At 42.0% G+C, this 27,500-nt stretch overlaps 1 protein-coding gene across 1 annotated transcript in view; it reads right to left on the bottom strand.

The window, feature by feature from the left end:
* si:ch211-117c9.5 (sodium- and chloride-dependent creatine transporter 1) overlaps positions 1–27,500 on the bottom strand; it is a 45,755-nt gene that overhangs the window by 8,731 nt on the left and 9,524 nt on the right. Inside the window, exons 3-9 of the mRNA XM_064956468.1 lie at positions 22,819–22,950; positions 20,887–21,235; positions 20,486–20,618; positions 9,753–9,887; positions 9,563–9,666; positions 1,545–1,669; positions 346–458 (exon numbers count right to left, since the gene is read on the bottom strand). Coding sequence (XP_064812540.1) covers positions 346–458; positions 1,545–1,669; positions 9,563–9,666; positions 9,753–9,887; positions 20,486–20,618; positions 20,887–21,235; positions 22,819–22,950 — 1,091 coding nt within the window. The remainder of the gene's footprint in view (positions 1–345; positions 459–1,544; positions 1,670–9,562; positions 9,667–9,752; positions 9,888–20,485; positions 20,619–20,886; positions 21,236–22,818; positions 22,951–27,500) is intronic.

Raw genomic sequence — 27,500 nt, 5'->3', positions numbered from 1 at the left:
GCAGTGTATGAACAGAGGTGAGTTAGAGAGAGAGAAAGAGAGAGGAGCAGTGTATGAACAGAGAGGAGAGAGAGAAAGAGAGAGAAGCAGTGTATGAACAGAGAGTGGACAGATGCTCTCTGTGAGGCAGACAGAGGCTCATTGACTGCCTCTGTGCTTGTGGAACAATGGCTGCAGGCCCTGGGACTAACAAAGATGGACTACTTTGATATACAACTCGACAAGTTCAAATGTCCCCACTGTGAGTGGTAAGTAGCTATGTGTGTGAACGCACAGTATGTGTCATAGAACTGCAGACATTAACTGTCAGAATCCCTCTGTGTGTGTGTGTGTATTGTCCAATACCTGGCTATCCAGGCCCAGTACCAACAGCATGAAGAAGAAGAGCGCTGCCCAGACTGGAGCCATAGGCATCAGAGTAACAGCCTTGGGATAGGCTATGAAGGCCAGGCCTGGACCTGGAGAGAGACAGAGAGGCAGAGTTAGTCAGCACTTTCACAACACCAGATGGGGAAGAGTGGACAGACGGGAAGGGAAGATGTTTTATCAGGGCACAAGCTGAAAGGGATAAGGAAGGGGTCAGGGTGAGTGCGATGAGGTCAAAGTGAGGATGAAGATATAGGGATGAATCACGGTGGGGAATTAACACCAGTCAAATGCTGGTAGATTTAGCCATTGGCTGGTAGAGTGTCTATTCTTTGAAGTCACATTGGTGGGTGGTCACAGAGTATTTGGGAACAGTTTTTTCTTTTCAATTCAAAGCCAACATGTAAAAACAAATATATATACTACCATTCAAAAGTTTGGGGTCACTTAGAAATGTCCTTGTTTAAAAATAAAATAAAAAGTCCATTAAAATAACATTAAATTGATCAAAAATACAGTGTAGACATTGTTAATGTTGTAAATGACTATTGTAGCTGGAAACAGCTACAGATTTTTAATGGAATATCTACATGGGCGTACAGAGGCCCATTATCAGCAACCATCACTCCTGTGTTCCAATGGCACGTTGTGTTAGCTAACCCAAGTCTATAATTTTAAAAGGCTAATTGATCATTATAGAACCATTTTGCAATTATGTTAGCAGAGCTGAAAACTGTTGTTCTGATTAAAGAAGCAAAAAAACTGTCCTTCTTTAGACTAGTTGAGTATCTGGAGCATCAGCATTTGTGGGTTCGATTACAGGCTCAAAATGACCAGAAACAAATAACTTTCTTCTGAAACTCATCAGTCTATTCTTGTTCTGATAAATTAAGACTATTCCATGCGAGAAATTGCCAAGAAACTGAAGATCTTGTAGAATGCTGTGTACTACTACTGTCACAGAACAATGCATTTCTAAGTGACCCCAAACTTTTGAATGGTAGTGTATATTTGAGTGTGCATGTGTTTTAATTATTTAATTTAAATTTAATTAATTTAAAAAAAATCTGAAAAAAATGTGTCTGTTAAATGTTTTTGTGTCTGGAAAAATTTGGGCATCCACCAGCCACCTGGATGAGGTACAGGAGTAGTAGTGTTTTAGGGATCTCTATCCTTACCACTCTCGGCCACCTTGCTGATGTCGACCCCCTGCTCAGCAGCCATGAAGCCCAGCACTGAGAACACCACAAATCCTGCAAAGAAACTGGTCCCACTGTTGATCATGGCTAGAACAAACGCATCTCTGCAGAGAGAGAGAGAGAGAGAGAGAGAGAGAGAGAGAGAGAGAGAGAGAGAGAGAGAGAGAGAGAGAGAGAGACTTTAAAGACGTGGTATTGATGTCAAGCAAACACACACACACACACACACACACACACGCACACAGACAGACATATGATGAAGTAGGCAACAACATAAAGAGAAAGTGAAACATGTAATAATAGAGAATGTGTAATAGTGAGAAGACGAGTGAGACTAGAAAAGAGAAGTGTGGAACGAAAGCTAAAGGCTAAAATAGAATGAAGGACGAAGGATAGAAAAAGAAAGAGAGAAATAGACATGAGGATCAGTAGGCTTTTCTCTGATAGCTGCTGTGTTGTCGGTGTAATTTGGATATCGACTCTAAAGCCACGAGAGCAAATGAGCTACTTTAAAAGACTAGGATGGCTGGAGGGCTGAAAGGGGAGTGATAGAAACCACATCCATCCAGGACAGTTAGAAGTGATACTGTACAGATCAATGCGTTGTTATCACTGTTCTTATTGATACAAATGATGCAGATCTGACAGGATTGGACAGGCGTAGGGAATAACAGCTACACTTCCACCTACTTCTACTTCCATTTACTCCATATTTGTCACACCCTGACCATAGTTTGCTTTGTATGTTTCTATGTTTTGTTTGGTCAGGGTGTGAGCTGAGTGGGCATTCCATGTTTCATGTCTAGTTTGTCTAGTTCTACGTTTGGCCTGATATGGTTCTCAATCAGAGGCAGGTGTTAGTCATTGTCTCTGATTGGGAACCATATTTAGGTAGCCTGTTTGGTGTTGGGTTTTGGGTGATTGTTCCTGTGTCTGTGTTAGTTTGCATCAGTTTAGGCTGTTTTGGTTTTCACATTATGTTTCTTGTTTTGTAGTGTTTGTGTTTATTTGTTTTCATTAAAACATGAATCTGAATAGCCACGCCGCATTTTGGTCCGACTCTCCTTCACATAAAGAAAACCGTTACAATATTTCTATCCTGTGAAACATTAGGCTAGATTGTGAATGAGGATAGAGGGGCAACTCTGTAAAACCCATGTAAAAAAAAATACTGCTACTTATTTATACACTATAGTATTCATTGTTGTGTTTTTGCAGACTTTACTGTAGTATTACTGTAGTATACTGAAGTATTTACAGGTATCTATAGTATAAATACTGTAGTGAAAGGACTATGGTATTTACTATAGTAATTAATGTGGTGTTTTTGCGGCTTGTAGTATACCGTAGTATTTACTATAGTGTTGTTGCGGACTGTAAAATACTGTAGCATTTACTGTAGTGTTCTTACAAAAATTACTGTAGTATTTTAGTTTAATTATCTTTGACATAGAAGTGGAGGCTTTCTCCTTGAGGAAACCTATTGGAGAAATACTAAAATAGCAGATTTTCCATAACCTGCAGGTAGGACTGGGGTCTGAACAGATAGTTCAGAGCTACTGCTCTTTTCTATAACCTGTACTGAACACACTATGGTCTATACTTGGCATGTAGGTTTCTCACTGATGTATAGCACAAATTGGGATATGGGAGAGGGGAATAAGCAGGGTATATGCAAATGAGGAACTGCAGTATTTACTATAGTTAAAAAAGTGTTGTTTTTGCAAACATTTTATTACAGTACTATTTACTGTAGTATTCTATGACATTCTATAGTAAGTAATACACGTCTAGTATAGTTTACTACAGAATACTACAGAATTCTATAGTAAGTACTCCATAGTACTCCATAGTAAACTGTTGTATTTTTTAACGTGGGTAGAAAAAGCCCTACCTTCCCTGTCCCATCCTCCCTGAGATGGATTAGCCTCCCTGTAGATAACACTGAGTCATACTGCCAACTCTGTCCCACCAATAAGCCCCATTGTGCCCTTATTAAGAGCCAGCTATACGAGGAGTGTGTACACAACAACATGACCTGCATACTTGAGCTTTGTAGCATTGCTGTTGCTTTATGCAACAACAGTCCAAACAGTCAGCATCCGGATTAGGGCTGTGGCGGTAACAAAAATTTGTCCGACGGTGATTGTCAAGCAAATAACTGTCGGTCTCACGGTAATTGACCGTTAATTAACCTAAACACATTTAGCATCTCCTGGCTTCCACACATAGCCTACAAGCTACTGATGCAGGCCTTTGGAACATCTACATTTTAAAAAGTCTAATAAATCCATGTAATATAGCCTACACCTTCAAAATAAATGCATTATTTATTTTACACAGGTCTAAAGAAGCATGATATGAAGAAAATGTAGTCTATTTCAGAAGAACAGAATAGCACACTCTGAGTTGTCCTTATGTCAGGTCCTGATCTGGCTATGCCAAATGGCTGTGGGCTACGCTAGTTCGTTCATTAAGCAGACAAGATTTGCTTAGAATTCCGTGGCATTATGGGGCGGCAGGGTAGCCTAGTGGTTAGAACATTGGACAAGTAACCGGAAGGTTGAAAGTTCAAACCCCCAAGCTGACAAGGTACAAATCTGTCGTTCTGCCCCTGAACAGGCAGTTATCCCACTGTTCCTAGGCCGTCATTGAAAATAAGAATTTGTTCTTAACCTGTTAAATCTATGGGGGTGCTATTTCATTTTTGGATAAAAAGACGTGCCCGTTTTAAGCGCAAAATTTTGTCACAAAAAGATGCTCGACTATGCATATAATTGATATCTTTGGAAAGAAAATACTCTGACGTTTCCAGAACTGCAAAGATATTGTCTGTGAGTGCCCCAGAACAGAAGCTACAGGCAAAACCAAGATGAAACTGCAACCAGGAAATGAGCAGGATTTTTGAGGCTCTGTTTTTCATTGTCTTCTTATATGGCTGTGAATGCGACAGGACTGAGCCTGCCCTATCTATCGTTTCCCCAAGGTGTCTGCAGCATTGTGACGTATTTGTAGGCATATCATTGGAAGATTGACCATAAGAGACTACATTTGCCAGGTGTCCGCCCGGTGTCCTCAGTCGAAATTGGTGGGTCATCTTCAACTGCATGTCTTTTTCCAAGCGATTCGCCGGAGAAAGGAGACTACCACGAACGATATATCAATGAAGAGATATGTGAAAAACACATTGAGGATTTATTCTAAACAGTGTTTGCCGTGTTTCATTCGATATTATGGAGTTAATTTGGAAAACAGTTCACCGTTTTGATGACTGAATTTTCTTTTTTTTTTGGTACCCAAACGTGATGTACAAAACGGAGCGATTTCTCCTACACAAAGAATCTTTCAGGAAAAACTGAACATTTGATATGTTAACTGAGAGTCTCCTCATTGAAAACATCCGAAGTTCTTCAAAGGTAAATGATTTTATTTGAATCCTTTTCTGTTTTTTTGTGCAAATGTTGCCCGCTAAATGCTACGCTAAATGCTACGCTAGCTATCACAAATGCTTGTTTTGCTATGGTTCAAAAGCATATTTTGAAAATCTGAGATGACAGTGTTGTTAAGAAAAGGCTAAGCTTGAGAGCTAGCACAATCATTTCATTTCATTTGCGATTTTCATAAATAGTTAACGTTACATTATGCTAATGAGCTTGAGGCTATAACTGGATACAGGTTGTTTTCATAGCCAAACGTGAACAAAACAGAGCGATTTGTCCTACACAAATAATATTTTGTTGAAAAACTGAACATTTGCTATCTAACTGAGAGTCTCCTCATTGAAAACATCTCAAAGGTAAATTATTTTATTTGAATGATTTTCTTGTTTTTGTGAAAATGTTGCTGGCTGAATTCTAGGCTTATAGCTATGCTAGCTATCAACACTCTTACACAAATGCTTGTTTAGCTATGGTTGAAAAGCATATTTTGAAAATCTGAGATGACAGTGTTGTTAACAAAAGTCTAAGCTTGAGAGCAAATATATTTATTTCATTTCATTTGCGATTTTCATGAATAGTTAACGTTGCGTTATGCTAATGAGCTTGAGGATATAAATAGAATCCCGGATCCGGGATTGCTCGACGCAAGAAGTTAACTGACTTGCCTAGTTAAATAAAGGTAAAATAAAATTAAATGATGAAGAATACAATTGAACAAAGCTGAATAAAACATAAAGGACATGTTCTCCAAACCATTTGAGGGAGTGGGCACATGCAGCTATTCTGTGTTGAGCGGTTAACAAACAAATAGGTATTTCTATATTCATTTAGAGTTATTAGTTTAGTTGTTCTACAAACGTTGGGCTATATGTTTTGATTTTTAATACATTGTAAGGCTGCATGATGAGACTCTAATGATTATTTTCAAAAAAGTCCCTTGAAAGACATTAGCTCTGCTTTGCTTTTTTTGCGCAGGCTGTACACACTACATCAGTCACTCATTCACAATTTGACAAGCACTAGATAATGCCTAGAATTTCACAGCGGCATCCCCTTTGTGTGTCCGTAATGCACCCTTAAAAAATGGCCGTTGTGCCCTTCTCCCTGAGTGCTGCGTGCTCCATCACGTGATCGGGTCTTTCTCACAGGCTACAAGTGAAGACAGACACATCGGTGACGCAACTGCACGTGTCCTTATCCAATTCAGAGGTGCTTATTGAAGATATTGGAAGAACTGTCCACATTTATTTTTCATCAGCCAACAAGATGAGTAGGTCTAACAAACAGCAAAAGCACTAGCCTATGTCAATATACTATCTCCCACAGAACAAAAGTTGACCTATTCTATTCTGAGTGAGAAATAAATATTCCAAAGTCTGGGACAGTTGTGGGATGCGATAGATCCCAAATTAATACAACCACTAGCATCCCCAAAAACATTTTTACGGAATGTGGTTGACTCAACAGATCAGAATGTTTAGCTTAACATGTTGAAAAACTATTAGGGTATTTCTTCACATTATAAGCACAGCAATGCGCACATCGTAGTAGGCTATAAGCGTGAATGTTCCATTAGCAGAAAACACCATAATCAAAAGTGACCACAAATGCAATTATGCATGTAATGGTTTTATTATAAAAGGTGCATTTTTATGGTGAAAATTATTTCCCCCAAAATTGAAACTCACATGCTACTTATGTATGTCAGTTATGCTCTACACCCCTTGTAAAGCGGATTATTGTTCTCAATATTAATAAGTTATTAGGCCACTTTAGTTGTGATACAAACCTTATTAAAACATATAGGCCCATGGGCTAGGCTACATGCGGTGTGTGACTATGATTAGAAAAAGTCACAAAAAAGGGCATTGTTTCTTATTCTGGGCATTATTCACAAGTGATAATATGTAATTCACAAGTGATAGGCTAATATTGTCACCCATCAGACTATTCTTGATTTAATATTGTCTTTACATATACTAAATAATGTACAGTACCAGTCAAAAGTTTGGACACACCTACTCATTCAAGGGTTTTTCTTTATTTTTACTCTTTTCTACATTGTAGAATAATAGTGAAGACATCAAAACTATGAAATAACTCATATGGAATCATGTAGTAACCAAAAAAAGTGTATTTATATTTTAGATTATTCAAAGTAGCTACCCTTTGCCTTGATGACAGCTTTGGACACTCTCAACCAGCTTCATGTGGAATGCTTTTCCAACGGTCTTGAAGGAGGTCCCACATATGCTGAGCACTTGGCTGCTTTTCCTCCACTCTGCGGTACAACTCACTCCAAACCAACTCAATTGGGTTGAGGTCGGGTGATTGTGGAGGCCAGGTCATCTGATGCAGCACTCCATCACTCTCCTTCTAGGTCAAATAGCCCTTACACAGCCTGGAGGTGTGTTTTGGGTAATTGTCCTGTTGATAGTCCCCCTAAGCACAAACCAGATGGGATGGTGTATCACTGCAGAATGCTGTGGTAGCCATACTGGTGTGCATTGAATTCTAAATAAATCACTGACAGTGTCACCAGCAAAGCACCCCCACACCATCACACCTCCTCCTCTATGCTTCACGGTGGGAGTGGGAATCACACATGCGAAGATCATCTGCTCACCTACTCTGCATCTCACAAATACACGGCGGTTGGAACCAAAAATCTCAAATTTGGACTCATCAGACCAAAGGACCAATTCCCATCGATCTAATGTCCATTGCTCATGTTTCTTGGCCCAAGCAAGTCTCTTATTCATATTGTTGTCCTTTAGTAGTAGTTTCTTTGCAGCAATTTACCATGAAGGCCTGATTCACACAGTCTTCTCTGAACAGTTGATGTTGAGATGTGTTACTTGAACTCTGTGAAGCATTTATTTGGGCTGCAATTTCTGAGACTGGTAACTCTAATGAACTTATCCTCTGCAGAAGAGGTAACTCTGGGTCTTTCTTTCCGGTGGCGAGGCTCATGAGATCCATGTTCTTCATAGCGCTTGATGGTTTTTGCGACTGCATTGAAAAACAATTCTAAGTTCTTGACATTTTCTGGATTGACTGACCTTCATGTCTTAAAGTAATGATGGACAGTCGTTTCTCTTTACTTATTTGAGCTGTTCTTGCCATAATATGGACTTGGTCTTTTACCACAATGGCTATCTTCTGTATACCAACCCTATCATGTCAGCACAAAACTGATTGGCTCAAACATATTAAGAAGAAAAGAAAGGAGGACACTTTTCCCCCTGGTTTATTTTCATGCCAGCTAGATAGGCTATACTCTTGTTGCAAATATAAGCAATGTGCTCAATATTAGGAAAGTTGAGAAATAAATATAGTAGGCCTAGCCTATTGAAAGCTGATAGGATCCTCATCTTTTTAGTAGAGGCCATCACTCTGTTTTCTTGCGGAATTGCATAGCCTATTGAAATGTTGCGCAATATGAGCTCATGGGCTCTCATGAAGTGCTTGATTAGGTTTTCAAATACATTTACATTGATGTCAGAGTGATTAGAGGGACAATAGAGTGCTGAGTACCAGGCAGTTAGCAAGTTTGGTAGACTACTAACGACCTGCATCAGAGCTTGGAGAAGCCTAATTACAGTGACTTAACGGTCACATGGTTTTTGACTGCCTTCATGACCGCCGGTGTAGTGGTAATACGGTCACCATAACATCCCTAATCAGGATGCATTTGGAATCATCATCATCAGAGGTCCAGATAATAGTTCATGGCTACTGTATGTTGAGAGTGATTTGTGGACAGATAGCACAACAGCAATACATGGATGAAGTGTGAAGTGTTAATTCAAGACAACCATTGAGAAACAAGTTAATGAGATCCTATAAAACTGTGAGGACAGAAGGTGGACGTGCTGATTGGTGGACAGGAGGTGAATGTGCTGATTGGTCCCTGACGATGAAGCATTGTTTTAACAGCTCCATTCATCAGCTCCGTCACCTACTAGACCTATAAACCAAATCAAAACTCAAACTCTCTCATATCCTGTTTACCCTTATTTACAGTTTATGGTTATCATATAGCCTACATCAGAGGACCATGACTAGCTAATATGAATACCGTCATAACTGAGACTGCATGTACATTTCTAACTAAGGTAAACAAAAAAGAATAGAAAAAAGTCATTGAAAGGCTACTCCTAAATGGACATTCCATAAATTCCCGCTAAGGCCTAAGATTAGTATCAAGACTTGGTATCTATTAAAAAGCGTCCATATTATTGGCAACGTCCAGAAAACTGCCATTTTAGGAAGTTGGGTTTGTTTACATTTCTGAGTCAGTCTATGCTAAACACTCAGCCAGTCAACCCAGAGCTGCTGCAGCAGTGGGACTAGTGAGGGAGCTGACTCACTCGGATTATTAGATGTTATACTCAGACACTCTTGGGAGAATAATGGACGTTCAAGACAATGCTTTTTTTTCTCTCTTACATTTTATCCAACTAAGAATAAAGATGCATAACCAATATGTGGTCATGTTTGGTAGCAGTGGTTGATGGGTTTTATGGTCGAACTATGCTTTTTTGTCATACTTACTGGTAGCAGTTGTTGTGGAAGCGGTTGTAGCTGCCAAGGGCAGTTAAAGCACCCAGACCAATGGCATAGGAGAAGAAGATCTGAGTGCCAGCATCGATCCACACCTAGGAACATAACATGAATATTTATGTTAAAACAATCCTTGCATATCCCTGTGCAACACATGCTGTCTGTACGGTACACACCATACCTGGGCTTCCCAGAGTTTGGACCAGTCTGGTTTCAGATAGTACACAATCCCATCCAGCGCTCCAGGTAAGGTTACACCATGGGCCAACAGAACCACCAGGACCAGGTAAGGAAACAGAGCTGTGAAGTACACTACCTACAGGGAAGGAAACAGAGCTGTGAAGTACACTGCCTACAGGGAAGGAAACAGAGCTGTGAAGTACACTACCTACAGGGAAGGGAACAGAGATGTGAAGTACACTACCTACAGGGAAGGGAACAGAGCTGTGAAGTACACTACCTACAGGGAAGGGAACAGAGATGTGAACTGACAGCTAGTGTTTCCTCCCACACTAGTTTATTACTTGACTTACAGACCTTATAGTATATCAATTGGTTGATTCAAACCACCTAAAACCAACTTAGGCATAAAATATGGTAATAAGAGCTAGAAAATTTATATAATTATACTTTTTTTCTCATCAATCAACACACAATACCCCATTTACATAAGTATTCAGACCCTTTACCCAGTACTTTGTTGAAGCACCTTTGGCAGCGATTACAGCCTCAAGTCTTCTTGGGTAAGAAGCTACAAGCTTGGCACACCTGTATTTGGTGAGTTTCTCCCATTCTTCTCTGCAGATCTTCTCAAGCTCTGTCAAGTTGAATGGGAAGCATCACTGCACAGCTATTTTCAGGTCTCTCCAGAGATGTTTGATCGAGTTCAAGTCCGGGCTCTGGCCGGGCCACTCAATGAGATTCAAAAACTTGTCCCAAAGCCACTCTTGTGTTTTCTTGGCCGTGTGCTTAGGGTCTTTGTCCTGTTGGAAGGTGAACCTTCACCCCAGTCTTCACCCCACCCCAGTCCTTCACCCCAGTCTACTCTCTTCTTAGAGCTGGGCGGCCAGCTCTAAGCAGATTCTTGGTGGTTCGAAACTTCTTCCATATAAGAATGATGGAGGCCACTGTGTTCTTGGGGATCTTCAATGCTGCAGAAATGTTTTGGTACCTGTGCCTTGACACAATCTTATTTCGGAGCTCTACGAACAATTCCTTTGACATCAGGGTTTTGCTATGACATGCACTGTCAACTGTGGGACCATATAGACAGATGTCTGCCTTTCCAAATCATGTGCAATCAATTGAATTTACTACAGGTGGACTCCAATCAAGTTGTAGAACAATCTCAAGGATGATCAATGGAAACAGGATGCACCTGAGCTCAATTTTGAGTCCCATAGCAAAGGGTCTGAATACTTATGTAAGTAAGATATCTGTTTTCTTTTCATTATTTGAAAGAATAAAATAAAAAAATCTGTTTTCACTTTGTCATTATGGGGTATTGTGCAGAGATTGATGAGGATTTTTTTGTATTTAATCCATTTTAGAATAAGGCTGTAACGTAACAAACGGTGTAAAAAGGAATCTGAATACTTTCAGAAAGCACTGTTAAAAAATTCACAACAACCATTCATTATTTCATCATTTCATTTAAATCAAATCAAAATCAAATTTTATTGGTCACATACACATGGTTAGCAGGTGTTAATGCGAGTGTAGCGAAATGCTTGTGCTTCTAGCCACTCAATGTTAGTGATGGCTGTTTAACAGTCTGATGGCCTTGAGATAGAAGCTGTTTTTCAGTCTCTCGGTCCCAGCTTTGGTGCACCTGTATTGACCTCGCCTTCTGGATGATAGCGGTGTGAACAGGCAGTGGCTCGGGTGGTTGTTGTCCTTGATGATCTTTATGGACTCACTGTGACATCGGGTGGTGTAGGTGTCCTGGAGGGCAGGTAGTTTGCCTCCAGTGATGGGTTGTGCAGACCTCACTACCCTCTGGAGAGCCTTACGGTTGAGGGCGGAGCAGTTGCCGTACCAGACGGTGATACAGCCCGACAGGAAGCTCTCGATTGTGCATCTGTAAAAGTTTGTGAGTGTTTTTGGTGACAAGCCAAATTTCTTCAGCCTCCTGAGGTTGAAGAGGTGCTGTTGCGCCTTCTTCACCACGCTGTCTGTGTGGGTGGAGCGTTGGACTAATCAAAAGGTTGCATGTTCGAATTCCTGAGCTGACAAGGAACAAATCTGTCGTTCTGGCCCTGAACCGGCAGTTAATCCACTGTTCCTAGGCCGTCATTGAAAATAAGAATTTGTTCTTAACTGACTTGCCGAGTTAAATAAAGGTCAATTAAAAAAATAAATACATTTTTTAGTTTGTCCGTGATTTGTACGCCGAGGAACTTAAAACTTTTCACCTTCTCCACTACTGTCCCGTCGATGTGTATAGGAGGGTGCTCCCTCTGCTGTTTCCTGAAGTTCACGATCATCTCCTTAGTTTTGTTGACGTTGAATGTGAGGTTATTTTCCTGACACCACACTCTGAGGGGCCTCACCTCCTCCATGTAGGTCGTCTTGTCGTTGTTGGTAATCAAGCTTACCACTGTAGTGTCGTCTGCAAACTTGATGATTGAGTTGGAGGCGTGCATGGCCACAAAGTCATTGGTGAACAGGGAGTACAGGAGAGGGCTGAGAACACACCCTTGTGGGGCCCCAGTGTTGAGGATCAGTGGGGTGGAGATGTTGTTTCCTACCCTCACCACCTGGGGGCGGCCCGTCAGGAAGTCGAGGACCCAGTTGCACAGGGCGGGGTCGAGACCCAGGGTCTTGAGCTTAATGACGGGTTTAGAGGGTACTATGGTGTTAAATGCTGAGCTGTAATTGATGAACAGCATTCTTACATAGGTATTCCTCTTGTCCAGATGGGTTAGGGCAGTGTGCAGTGTGGTTGCGATTGTGTCTGTGGACCTATTGGGGCTGTAAGCAAATTTTCGTGGGTCTAGGGTGTCAGGTAGGTTGGAAGTGATATGATCCATGACTAGTCTCTCGAAGCAATTCATGATGACAGAAGTGAGTGCTACGGGGCGATAGTCGTGCTACGGGACGCGGCTAGGGATGCTGTTTGGTCCAGCAGCCTTGCGAGGGTTGACACGTTTAAATGTTTTACTCATGTTGGCTGCGGTGAAGGAGAGCCCGCAGGTTTTGGTAGCAGGCCGTGTCAGTGGCACTGTATTGTCCTCAAAGCGAGCAAAAAAGTTGTTTCATTTGTCTGGGAGCAAGACATTGGTGTCCGCGACGGGCTGGTTTTCTTTTTGTAGTCCGTGATTGACTGTAGACCCTGCCACAAACGTCTCGTGTCTGAGCCGTTGAATTGCGACTCTACTTTGTCTCTATACTGACGCTTAGCTTGTTTGATTGCCTTGCGGAGGAATTAGCTATACTGCTTGTATTTGGTCATGTTTCCGGTTGCCTTGCCATGATTAAAAGCAGTGGTTCGCGCTTTCAGTTTTGCACAAATGCTGCCATCAATCACCGGTTTCTGGTTGGGGAAGGATTTAATAAGTCACCGTGGGTACCACATCCCCGGTGCACTTGTTAATAAACTCGGTCACCGAATCAGCGTATACATCAATGTTGTTGTCCGATGCTATCCGGAACATATCCCAGTCCACGTGATCGAAGCAATCTTGAAGCGTGGAATCAGATTGGTCGGATCAGCGTTGAACAGACGTGAGCACGGGTGTTTCCTGTTTAAGTTTCTGTCTATAGGCTGGGAGCAACAAAATGGAGTTGTGGTCAGATTTACCAAAAGGATGGCGGTGGGGGGGGGCTTTGTATGCGTTGCGGAAAATAGAGTAGCAATGATCCAGAGTGTTGCCAGCCAGGGTCACGCATTCGATATGCTGATAAAATTTAGGGAGCTTGTTTTCAGATTAGCCTTGCTAAAATCCCCAGCTATAATAAATGCAGCCTAAGGATATATGTGGTTTCCAGTTTACATAGAGCCCAATGAAGTTCTTTCAGGGCCGTCGAGGTGTCTGCTTGGGGGGGGGGGATATACACGGTTGTGATTATAATCGAAGAGAATTCTCTTGGTAGGTAATGCGGTCGGCATTTGATCGTAAGGAATTCTAGGTCAGGTGAACAAAAGGACTTGAGTTCCTGTATGTTGTTATAATCACACCAAGACTCGTTAATCATAAGGCATACACCCCGCCCTTCTTCTTACCAGAGAGATGTTTGTTTCTGTCGTAGCGATGTCTGAAGAAACCGGGTGGTTGTACCGACTCTGACAACATATCCCGAGTGAGCCATGTTGTGGTGGTCCAAACAGAGGATCCGCTTTGGGAAACTCGTATTCCTGGTCGTAATGTTGGTAAGTTGATGTTGCTCTTATATCCAAGAGTTCCTCCCAGCTGTATGTAATAAAACTTCAGATTTGCTGGGGTAACAGTGTAAGAAATAATACGTAAAAAATAAACTACTGCATAATTTCCTAAGAACGCGAGGCGAGGCGTCCATCTCTGTCGGCGCCAAACACTCCAACAAAACCAACAAAACAGAGAAGAACAAAACAGAGAGTTTTTCCAGAGGCGGCGACATAGGTAACAATAGCATAGGAGAAGAAGATCTGAGGGCCAGAGTCAATCCACAGCAACACCACATGAACACACACACACACACACACACACACACACACACACACACACACATGCATCCAAACCCACACACAGATTCATCTGACACAACATTAGGAACACAACATGAACACCAACATGTACGCACAGTCAAATAATACCTCCCAGGATATATGGGGAAAAACCCATGGCTCTGTTCTACTTCACAGCTCTGTTCTCTTCCCTGAAGCACATACGCAGATTTGGGATTTTGCTGAGAAAGCAACTTCCCGGTATCCTTTGCTAATCTTGTGTTAGAGCCTCCTAACCGTATTTAATAAAGTTGGGGGAAAAAATTAACATATTTGCCTTGATCTGCAGGGACCCCCCTACCCACCCCTCAAATGCACACAGAGGGGAAAGTTACTAATCGGCTTAAGTGGCCGGCTCAATTACCCTCGTTTTTTTCACCATGCTCTGTGAGCTTTGGCTATTTCTGTGGAACACATAAGCACGTTTGCATACCTACATAGACACACAATTATATGTAAAGATACATAAAACAATAGAAACAAACCCGCCTACACACATGCACATTATTCCCAAACACAGCCTCTCCTACTAGATATTTGTTTCAAAGCTGCTTCAAGTTGAGACTGTTGGTGTTTTTCAATATTTTGAAGCATGCATTGATGCAAGCTTCAATGGAAAGTATTTATAGAAAGTACTTGCACATTTATTGAAATCAATGGCGGCTATTTGAGCTGAATCGGGAGAAAATAAACTCCAATGTTGGAATGAAATGTTGCCCATTTACATCTGATACGTTGCCTGTGGTAATTTCGGCATATTTACCTGCCTACAATACCCACTGCAGTATGCGTAGATCGCAAGCCCATAGTAAGTCAATAGGGCTAACTGGCTTGCTACTACTGTTAGCTAGATAGATAGCCATAAAGAATTGTTAGCTAGCTAGCTATCCACGAAGAACGTACATCTTGTCCTGGCTGGAAGATGGTTCAGTGAATGGGAAAAACAGAAATACCTTATTAAGTCATATAGGGCTAACTCGCCAGCTAGCTAGCTAGCCACAAATAATTGATTGCTAGCGACCCACCAAAAATGTATATCTACCTTGAATAACATTAGTTTTAGGTAATTTATGCCCTTTTAACTCGCTGGATAGCTAGATTATTACGATTCACATATAGTTGATAATTAGGAATTAAAATGTTTGCTTTGTGTATACAATGCATTTAGACCCATTGACTTTTTCCACATTTCGTGTATTTTTGATTTTGTTATGGATTAAATAAAACATTGTCCTTATCAATCTACACTTATCAATACCCCATAATGACAAAGCAAACAGATTTTTTGATATTCTTGCAAATGTATTAAAAGTAAAAAACAGAAATACCTTATTTACATCAGTATTCAGACCCTTTGCTATGAGACTCGAAATTGAGCCCAGCTGCATTCTGTTTCCATTGATCATCCTTGAGATGTTTCTACAACATGATTGGAGTCCAGCTGTGGTATATTCAATTGACTGAACATAATTTAGAAAGGCAAACACCTGTCTACATAAGGTGTTTGCAGTTGACAGTTCATGTCAAAGGCAAAAACCAAGCCATGAGGTCAAAGGAATTGTCCGTAGAGCTCCGAGACAGGATTGTGTTGAGGTACCGATCTTGGGAAGTGTACAAAAAATGATGCAGCATTGAAGGTCCCCAAGAACACAGTGGCCTCCATCATTTTTTAATGGAAGAAGTTTCTAATCACCAAGACTCTTCCTAAAGCTGGCTGCCCGTCCAAACTGAGAAATTGGGGGGAGAAGGGCCTTGGTCAGGGAGGTGACCAAGAACCCGATGGTCACTCTGACAGAGCTCCAGAGTTCCTCTGTGGAGATGGGAGAACCTTTCAGAAGGACAGCCATCTCTTCAGCACTCCACCAATCAGGCCTTTATGGTAGAGTGGCCAGACGGAAGCCACTCCTCAGTAAAAGGCACATGACAGCCTGCTTGGAGTTTGCCAAAAGGCACCTAAAGGACTCTCAGACCATGAGAAACAAGATTCTCTGGTCTGATGAAACCAAGATTGAACTCTTTAGCCTGAATGCCAAGCGTCATGTCTCGAAGAAACCTCGCACCATCCTTAAGGTGAAGCCTGGGGGTGGCAGCATCATGCTTCAGAGCGCTCAGGACCTCAGACTAGGGAAGAAGGTTCATCGTCCAACAGGACAAAGACCCTAAGCACACAGCCAAGACAACGCAGAGGTGGCTTCGGGACAAGTCTATGAATTTCCTTGAGTGGCTCAGCCAAAGCCCGGACTTGAACCCGATTGAACATCTCTGGAGAGACCTGAAAATAGCTGTGCAGCAACACTCCCTATCCAACCTGACAGAGCTTGAGAGGATCTGCAGAGAAGAACGGGAGAAACTCTCCAAATACAGGTGTGCCAAGCTTGTAGTGTCATATCCAAGAAGACTTGAGGCTGTAATCACTGCCAAAAGTGCTTCAACAATGTACTGAGTAAAGCATCTGAATACTTATGTAAATGTGATATTTCAGTTTTACATTTTTAATACATTTGCTTTGTCATTATGGGGTATTGTGTGTAGTTTTTAATCCATTCTGGAAAAAGGCTGTAACATAACAAAATGGGGAAAAAGTCAATGGGTATGAATCCTTTCCAAATGCATTGTATCTTGTTTCGCTGCTATTGTTGCCATTGTCCGGGCTGGAAGAAAGTTCAGTGAATGGGGAGGTGCAGTGTAAGGTAATACAGTAGGGGGAGTGTGAGGTAATACAGTAGGGGGAGTGTGACGTAATACAGTAGGGGGAGTGTGAGGAAATACAGTAGGGGGAGTGTGAGGTAATACAGTAGGGGGAGTGTGAGGTAATACAGTAGGGGGGGGGGGGTGAGGTAATACAGTAGGGGGAGTGTGAGGTAATACAGTAGGGGGGGGGGTGAGGTAATACGGTAGGGGGAGTGTGAGTTAATACAGTAGGGGGAGTGTGAGGTAATACAGTAGGGGGAGTGTGAGGTAATACAGTAGGGGAAATGCGAATGCTTCTCAAATATAATGTTTTATGCATTCTTCACACTCTTGTCCTCACAAGAAAGTCCTCGGAGAATGCACTCAGAGCATGAGAATGTGGAGCACGGTAGTATGCATATTGAGAAACACCCTGTGTGTATGTTGCTGTGGGGACCACTAGGTAGAAGTTCATTAAAGTTCCAGTGAGAATTGAGTGTGAACTATACAAGCCAGGCATTTACGGTTCTCAACCCACACATGACAAACATAAGAGTACTTCCACACAAAGGCATCTACTAAGGCAGTGGTTCCCAAAGTCCCGTACCCCTTCAAACATTCAACCACCAGCTGCGTACCCCCTCTAGCATCAGGATCAGCAAACTCTCAAATGTTGTTTTTTGCCATCATTGTAAGCCTGCCACACACACATTACACGATACATTTATACGGCTCGTGGGAAGTGTCAAAGAGCTGTTATAGGACCAGGGCACAAATAATAATATAACAATAATCAATCATTTTGCTCTTTATTTAACCATCTTACATATAAAACCTTATTTGTCAATTGAAAATTGTGAATAACTCAAAGGTTAATGAGAAGGGTGTGCTTGAAAGAATGAACATAACTCTGCAATGTTGGGTTGTATTGGAGAGAGTCTCAGTCTTAAATCATTTTCCACACACAGTCTGTGCTTTTATTTAGTTTTCATGCTAGTGAGGGCCGAGAATCCTCTCTCACATAGGTACGTGGTTGCAAAGGGCATCAGTGTCTTAACAGTGCTATTTGCTAAGGCAGGATACTGTGAGCGCAGCCCAATCTAGAAATCTGGCAGTGGCTTCTGATTAAATTCAATTTTCACAGAACCGCTTGTTGCAATTTCAATGAGGCTCTCTTGTTCAGATATCGGTAAGTGGACTGGAGGCAGGGCATGAAACGGATAATGAATCCAGTTGTTTGTGTCATCTGTTTAGGGAAAGTACCTGCGTAATTGTGCACACAACTCACTCAGGTGCTTCGCTATATCGCATTTGACATTGTCCGTAAGCTTGAGTTCACAAAAAAAATCATACAATGATGGAAAGACCTGTGTGTTGTCCTTGTTAATGCAGACAGAGAAGAGCTCCAACTTCTTAATCATAGCCTCAATGTTGTCCCGAACATTGAATATAGTTGAGTCCATGCAATCCTAGATTCAGAAAATTCCAGCGAGAAAAAACATCACCCAGATAGGCCAGTCGTGTGAGAAACTCGTCATCATCAAGCAGTCAGACAAGTGAAAATGATGGTCAGTAAAGAAAACTTTAACCTCGTCTCTCAATTCAAAAACGTGTCAATACTTTGCCCCTTGATAACCAGCGCACTTCTGTATGTTGTAAAAGCGTTACATAGTCGCTGCCCATATCACTGCATAGTGCAGAAAATACATGAGAGTTCAGGGGCCTTGCTTTAACAAAGTTAACCATTTTCACTGTCGTGTCCAAAATGTCTTTCAAGCTGTCAGGCTTTTCCTTGGCAGCAAGAGCCTCTCGGTGGATTCTGCAGTGTATTGTACTCAAGTGGTGTCGGGAGCAACTGCTTGCACGCGCGTTACCACTCCACTATGTCTCCCTGTCATGGCTTTAGCGCCATCAGTACTGATGCCAACACATCTTGACCACCAAAGTCCATTTGATGTCACAAAGCTGTCCAGTTCTTTAAAAATATACTCTCCTGTTGTCCTGGTTTACAGTGGTTTGCAGAAGAGAATGTCTTCCTTAATTGACCAGGATCTGTGCCAGGCCCGCCACGTCTGTTGACTCATCCAGCTGTAATGCATAGAATTCACTGGCATGTATGTGAAGCAGTAATTGATTCAAAACACCTCCTGCCATGTTGCTGATGTGTCGTGAAACAGTGTTGTTTGATGAAGGCATTGTCTGTATAGTTTTTTGGGCCTTTTCCCCCAGCGTTGTCCCAGCCATATCCACGGCAGCAGGAAGAATAAAGTCCTCTACAATAGTATGGGCCTTGCCTGTCCTAGCCACTCGGTAGCTCACCATATAAGATGCTTCTAGCCCCTTCTTATTAATGGTGTCTGTTGATTTTATACATGTCTTACTACTCGAAAGACGTCTTAATTCTCGCTCAAAAAACTCCTGTGGCTTATTTTTCAAATTGGCATGTTTTGTTTCTAAATGTCTACGCATGAGTGAAGGTTTCTCCAGGTTGTGAAATAGTATATTTGCGCCTCTTCGATGGTCCAACATCACTGTCTGCTGTTCGGTTCTTTCCCGGATAAGGGTGCAGCTGTCAGTGTCCATGCTAGCTGGGCTAACATCAACATGTAGAATTACTGATGCTATCATTGGATGTGCTCGTGGAAGCAGAACAACTTGTGTTGTCAACAAGTGCAGGTGTAGTACTGTTAGAAGTAGCAGTACTACCAGTAGAGCTGTTATGTTTTTCTCTGGATGCGGGCCTTACTTTTTAAAACTATTTATCCATTTTCGAGCAAACGGAATGAGCAGCAGCTACGTTTGGCTACATATGGACCGTTAGTGGAGTTCCCCAGAGAGAGTAACGGTTAATGTGATTGGATGCTAATTATTTGACTAGGCTACCTGTATTTGACTTGGCTACCTGTATTTGACTTGGCTACCTGTATTTAACTAGGCTACCTGTATTTGACATGTTATTGAAGGTTTAATTTTATTTTTGGCAGTGAAACGAGGCTACTCAGGCGAGAAAAAAACCTCACCCAAATGTATAGCCCCGTTGGAAAATATAAATGGACTGTTTGAAAATGTGAAAAAAATTTAATAAAAAATGTTCTATATTTATATTTTAAATGTGAATCACATTTTTCTTTGGCGTACCCACGACGACATTGCGCGTGTACCCGTTTGGAAATACCTGTACTAAGGCAAAACACACACACACGCATGTTTTTCCAGTCCCACATATTAGTTGATTTTACATGTGTGCTTACAAGTGTGTCTGATTATATTTGTCAGTCTAGACATTATGATCCGTACTAAAGCTGCTTTGAGGTCAGAGGGCAAAGTGGAGAATGGACAAATCTCTAAAGCTAGACTCACAAGAACACAGAAATTCCATTCTCGTTAATGTTGCTACAGTAGCTACATGTTTTGTTTTTACTTTGTTTGGATTGAAAATACTTTTCTAGGCAGAAAAAACCCTGTATCTTACCTTAACTTAAGCTAAGCAAAGCAAAAGACATATCCTTACACCCACACTCACCCACACGTTCACTGACCTTGCCTGTGCCTTTGACTCCCTTCCAGATGCAGAAGTAAACAATAACCCAGGTGGCGATCAGACAGAGGACCATGTGAGAGCTGATGTCACCAGGCGCATCCAGACCACCAGAGAGACGGAGCACCTTACGCCTGACACACATACACACAGAGAGAGAGAGAGAGAGAGAGAGAGTGAGAGAGTGTAATGTTTACTGTTCATTTTTATTGTTTATTTCACTTTTGTATATTGTCTCCTTCACTTGCTTTGGCAATGTTAACATATGTTTCCCATGCCAATAAAGCCCTTTGAATTGAATTGAGAAAGAGAGGTCAGACAAAAAGAATAGACAACCAATAACCTATGGTTAGGTAGTCAGTCCTATGACCAACCCAACACAACAGACCACAGATCACTTACTCCCAGAACTCAATGACTGGTGAGCGCATGCCCTCTGGTTCCACGCAGCTGCCGTTGAAGAGGAGCAGAGTAGAGGATGACAGGTTGAGCGGGGAGGATACCACCGACGAGAGGAGGGAGGTGGGGATAGACGGATCGGGGGTGGAGGAGAGGAGAGGCAGGGTGCTGCGGTTGTGGCAAGCCCGGCGGAAGTTTTCGGTGCAGTTGAGGGTGTTCCAGGGGTGCCCGCAGGTAGCCCAGGGTAACGGATTGGTGAAGGAGTGAAGCAGGAAGTACAGGCCCCACACCAGGATCATGATGTAGTAGGTGTTACAGAAGAACACTATTACCATGGAGGCCAAGCCAAGACCTGTGGAGAGAGAGAGAGGGGGAATGAGAAGGAGTGGCAGATGAGGGGATGTACAGTGGAGAACATAAGGACAAACATTTAGAGGAAGGATATATGAGAAAGAAACATGGACGGGTTAGAGAACAAAAAAATAAAAAACCACACTCAGAAAAATAAATTCCATCTCCATTAAACAACATCTTTGAAGATCAGGTTCCAAAATTGTAATACTTTGTGTTTTGTGTGCCAGCACTACTAAGGTACGGGTATCTCTTTGTGGTACCTATGCCGCCTAGGGGAAGAGCTGTCAGGAAAATAGTTGTCTTCACAATAATTAAATAGATTTGAATTTTATGAAACGTTTACTTTACCAGGCAGGTCAATTAAGAACAGATGCTTATTTACAATAACCAAGGGCTGTTGAAAATACACACTTTATAAGGTTTATTAGGTACACCCATCAGGTACCGGATCAGACCCCACTTTGACTCCAGAACAGCCTGAATTATTCGAGGAATGGAAACGTTGCTTAATTGGTTTCAAGGGACCTAACGTGTGCCAGGAAAACATTCCCCACACCATTACCCACTATTACCCCACCGCCACCAGCCTGTACCGTTGACTCCAGGCAGGATGGGGCCATGGACTCATGCTGCTTATGCCAAATCCTTAACCTGCATGATGCAACAGGAACTGGGATTCGTTGGACCAGGTGATGTTTTTCTACTTCTCAACTGTCCTGTGTTGGTGATCACATGCCCACTGGAGCTGCTTCTTGTTTTTAGCTGATAGGAGCAGAACCCGGTGTGGTCGTCTGCTGCAATAGTCCATGAGTGACAAGGACAGACACCACTGTTGTACTGCGCCATTATTTGCCGGTTTGTGGCCCACCTGTTAGCTTGCATGATTCTTGCCATTCTCCTTTGATTTCTCATCAACAAGCTGTTTTCGCCCACAGGACTGCCGCTGACGGGATGTTTTCTGTTTATCGCACCATTCTCTGTAAACCCTAGACACTATCGTGCGTGAAAAGCCCAGGAGGCTGGATGTTTCTGAGATACTGGAACCAACGTGCACGGCACTGACAATCATACCACACTCAAAGTCGCTTAGATCACTTGTTTTGCCAATTCTAATGTCCAATCAAACAGTAACTGAATGCCTTGATGACCGTCTGCCTGCTTTATATAACAAGCCACGGCCACGTGACTCACTGTCTGTAGGAGCGAACCATTTTCGTGAACGGGGTGGTGTACCTAATAAACTGGCCACTGAGTGTAGGTTGGAAGTTGATGACGATGCTATGTGACAGAGGAGCTGGACTGCAAGTTACAACATAATCAACATATTCACAACAGCTCTTATGTCAAAATTTCATCAATCAAGTCTTGTTGCGAGAAGACTGTTTATTCTGACAGTTGTTTCAGTTACATAATGCCAACATCTATGCCGAAATTGGTGGTTTGAACAACCAAATGCTAGCCTATATTATAGGGGGGCGAAAGAAAGGATGTGTGAGACAGAGGGGTTGCAGAATAAAGCAAGACAAAACCTACCTCAGAAACATGTATTCACTCTTCATTAATGCATTCACATTACAGTACCTTTAAAGAGAGGGGCAATGTTCCATGCAGAGACCCCTCCTTGCTTCATGAACTGACCAAGAGCGATTTCCAGGAAGAACACGGGAATACCTCCGATGAACACAATAATCATGTAGGGGATCAGGAACACGCCTACAACACGCAACACACACATGTTAGCAACACAACTCCACACGCTACACAACACAGAGGCTATATTTCACAAACATACAACACAACACAAACTCTATTATGTGACAAATCTATCAAATACAGTCCTAGTGCATGCTTGTATAACTAGTGTTAAACTTGTAGTGGACAGATAAAAGTATCTCTCTAACAGACATGATTATATCATTTATATTTCTACATGCTCATGGGAGAGAGAGGGAGAGAGAGAGAAAGAGAGAGATAGACAGAGAAAGAGGGAAAGAAAGAGAGAGAGAGAGAGAGAGAGAGATATTGCAAGCTGAAGAACTAGAGCTGGCATTTAGGCTAAAACTTATCTAGCAAAATGTTATTGCAGTGCAGCGACAAGGGAAGAGAGAAGGAAGGACAGATTAAGTGAGTGAGAGAAAGAGAGAGAGCAGGAGGAGGAGAGGAGGGTAGACAAGGCCATAGATAAGGAGGAGGTGTATTGAGAGGGAGATAACCATATTGTTTCATTCATTTAGTGTTTGGGCATGAGTGGCTGGCATTGTCCTTTGAACAGAGAGAACGATAGAAAGTAGGAAGGAGAGAGAATGAAAGAGAATGAGAAAGAGACCGTTAGTAAAATTGAAAGTACACTAGGAGGGATTCTTGCTTGTATGTCAAATATAACCATCCTATATGTCCCTTTTACAGTACAACTGACTCAAAAGCTTGAGGTCAAATGAAACGCATACATACACTACATGACCAAAAGTATGTAGACACCTGCTCGCAGAATATCTCATTCTAAAATCATGGGCATTAATATGGAGTTGGTCCCCCCTTTGCTAATATAACAACCTCCACTCTTCTGGGAAGGCTTTCCACTAGATGTTGGAACATTACTGCAGGGACTTGCTTCCGTTCAGCCACAAGAGCAAATTAGGCCTGGCTCGCAGTCAGCATTCCGAATCATCCCAAAAGTGTTCGATAGGGGGCTCTGTGCAGGCCAGTCAAGTTCATCTACACCGATCTCTACAAACCATTTCTGTATGAACCTCGCTTTGTGCACGGAGGCATTGTCGTGCTGAAATAGGAAAGGGCCCTCCCCAAACTGTTACCACAAAGTTGGAAGCACAGAATCGTCTAGAATGTTATTGTATGCTGTAGTGTTACGATTTTCTTCACTGGAACTAAGGGGCCCGAACCATGAAAAACAGCCCCAGACCTTTATTCCTCCTCCACCAAAATGTACAGTTGGCACTAGAGGTCGACCGATGAATCGGAATGGCATTTCAAATTTTCAGAACAATCGGTAATCGGCATTTTTGGACACCTATCATGGTCGATTACATTGTACTCCACGAGGAGACTGCGTGGCAGGCTGACTACCTGTTATGCGAGTGCAGCAAGGAGCCACGGTAAAGTGCTCGCTAGCATTAAACTTATAAAAAACAATCAATCTTAACATAATCATTAGTTAACTACGCATGGTTGATGATACTATTACTAGGTTAACTAGCTTGTCCTGCATTGCATATAATCAATGCGGTGCCTGTTAATTTATCATTGAATCGCAGCCTACTTCGCCAAATGGGTGATTTAACAAGCGCTTTCATGAAAAAAAAACACTGTCGTTGCACCAATGTGTACCTAACCATAAACATCAACGCCTTTCTTAAAATCAATACACAAGTATGTATTTTTTTAAACCTGCACATTTACTTAATATTGCCTGCTAACATGAATTTATTTTAACTTGGGAAATTGTGTCACTTCTCTTGCATTCTGTGCAACAGAGTCAAAGGCTGACCACACCGCTCGCGTTGCAAAATACATTTTGAAATCTATGTTATTCAATTATTGCACCCACGTGCGCGTCAACGAGCATCTGCGTTGCCAAGGGCTAAAATAGAAGTCATTTTTTATTTCTGACGAAGATCGCGCTGCAAGTCCTGCCACTCCCATCTCCTCATTGGTTTATAGAAGCAGGTAACCACGTGCCATCTCCTCAATGGTTATAGAAGCAGGTACCCACGTGCCATCTCCTCATTGGTTATACCCACATGGGTGATTGAAAGACGAACTGTGTTGCCGGTCGGTGTAGTAATACTATGAAAGTTTAGATGCCAATCACCATATAAGTTCAAAGATGAAAAAGCCTGGAAGGAGGAAAGATGACTAGAAACGATTCAGTTGACCGTTTTATGTGTGGATTAATTGTCGGAGTAGAGGACCTTGTGCATTTCAGGAAAAATAACAACTCAATGTTTATTTCCCAGGTCAAATTAGCTAGCAACAGCAAGCTAACTAAATAGGACAAATTAGCTAGCAAGTGCAAGCTAACGAGCTAAATTGCCATAAATGTCTAATGCTTTTCGAATTTGTCTAATGCTGTTCCCAAATTAATGTAATTGGTTCAGAGTTTGTTTTGATATTTTAACCTGTGTGTCGTGGTCGCGTTTGGTGTAGGGGGACAAAATACAGTTATGCACGATGGCGCACGCGCGCAGCCGGTTTGGGTTCCGTGTCAGGGTATATGCAGCAGTTTGGGCCGCCTGGCTCGTTGCAAACTGTCTGAAGACCATTTCTTCCAAACAAAGACAGCCAACTTCACCAAACGGGGGATGATTTAACAAAAGTGCATTTGTGAAAAAAGCACAATCGTTGCACGAATGCACGACCTAACCATAAAAATCAAATCCTTTCTTAAAATCAATACACAGAAGTATATATTTTTTAAACCTGCCTATTTAGTTAAAAGAAATTAATGTTAGCAGGCAATATTAACTAGGGAAATTGTGTCACTTCTCTTGCGTTCATTGCACTCAGATTCAAGGTATATGCAACAGTTTGGCCCACCTGGCTCGTTGCCAACTAATTTGCCAGAATTGTATATAATTATGGAATAACATTGAAGGTTGTGCAATGTAACAGCAATATTTAGACTTATGGATGCCACCCATTAGATAAAATACAGAACGGTTCCGTATTTCACTGAAAGAATAAACGTTTTGTTTTCGAAATGATAGTTTCTGCATTTGACCAAATAAATGTTGTACCTTTATTTAACTAGGCAAGTCATTTAAGAACAAATTCATATTTGTTTCTTATTCAGGGCACCTTGTCAGCTCGGGGGTTTGAACTTCTGGTTACTAGTCCAACGCTCTAACCACTAGGCTACCCTGCCGCCCCTAATGACCTAAGGCTCGTATTTCTGTGTGTTATAATGTTATAATTAAGTCTATGATTTGATATTTGATAGAGCAGTCTGACTGAGCGGTGGTAGACAGCAGGCTCGTAAGCATTCATTCAAACAGCACTTTCCTGTATTTGCCAGCAGCTCTTCGCTGTGCTTCAAGCATTGCGCTGATCATGACTTCAAGCCTATCAACTCCAGAGATTAGGCTGGCAACACTAAAGTACCTATTAGAACATCCAATAGTCAAAGGTATATGAAATACAAATAGTATAGAGAGAAATAGTCCTATAATAACTACAACCTAAAACTTCTTACCTGGGAATATTGAAGACTCATGTTAAAAGGAACCACCAGCTTTCATATGTTCTGAGCAAGGAACTTAAACGTTAGCATTTTAACATGGCACATATTGCAATTTTACTTTCTTCTCCAACACTGTGTTTTTGCATTATTTAAACCAAATTAAACATGTTTCATTATTTATTTGAGACTAAATAGATTTTATTGATGTATTTTATTATGTTCAAATAAAAGTGTTCATTGTTCATTCAGTATTGTTGTAATTGTCATTATTACAAATATATATATCAAAATCTGCCTTTTTTGGTCCTCCAATAATCGGTATCGGCGTTGAAAAATCATCATCGGTCGACCTCTAGTTGACACTATGCATTAGGGCAGGTAGCGCTCTCCTGTCATCCGCCAAACCCAGAGTCATCCATCGGACTGCCAGATGGTGAAGAGTGATTCATCACTTCATAGAACGCGTTTCCACTGCTCCAGAGTCCAATGGTGGTAAGCTTTACACCACTCCAGCCGACGCATGGTGATCTTAGTCTTGTGTGTGGGTGCTCGGCCACGGAAACCCATTTCATGAAGCTCCCTGCAAACAGTTATTGTGCTAACGTTGCTTCCAGAGGCAGCTTAGAACTCGGGAGTGAATGCAACTGAGGACAGACCAATGTTGTTTATTTAATTAATTATTTGTGATATGCAATTGCGATCTTATCTCATCGCTGCAACTCCCCAACGGGATCAGGAGAGGCGAAGGTCGAGTCATGCGTCCTCCAAAACATGACCCGCCAAACCGCGCATCTTAACACCCGCCCGCTTAACCTAGAAGCCAGCCGCACCAATATGTCGGAGTAAACACTGTTCAACTGACAACCGAAGTCAGCTTGCAGGCGCCCGGCTTGCCACAAGGAGTTGCTAGAGCGCGATGGGCCAAGTAAAGCCACCTCCCGGTCAAACCCTCCCCTAACCCAGACGACACTGGGACAATTGTGTACCACCTTATGAGACTCCCAGTCACGGCCGGTTGTGACACAGCCTGGGATTGAACCCGGGTCTGTAGTGACGCCTTAAGCAC

This window comes from Oncorhynchus masou, chromosome 33 (genome assembly GCF_036934945.1).
Source record: "Oncorhynchus masou masou isolate Uvic2021 chromosome 33, UVic_Omas_1.1, whole genome shotgun sequence".
Lineage (NCBI taxonomy): Eukaryota > Metazoa > Chordata > Actinopteri > Salmoniformes > Salmonidae > Oncorhynchus > Oncorhynchus masou.
This window is presented reverse-complemented; position numbering and strand designations above follow the sequence as displayed.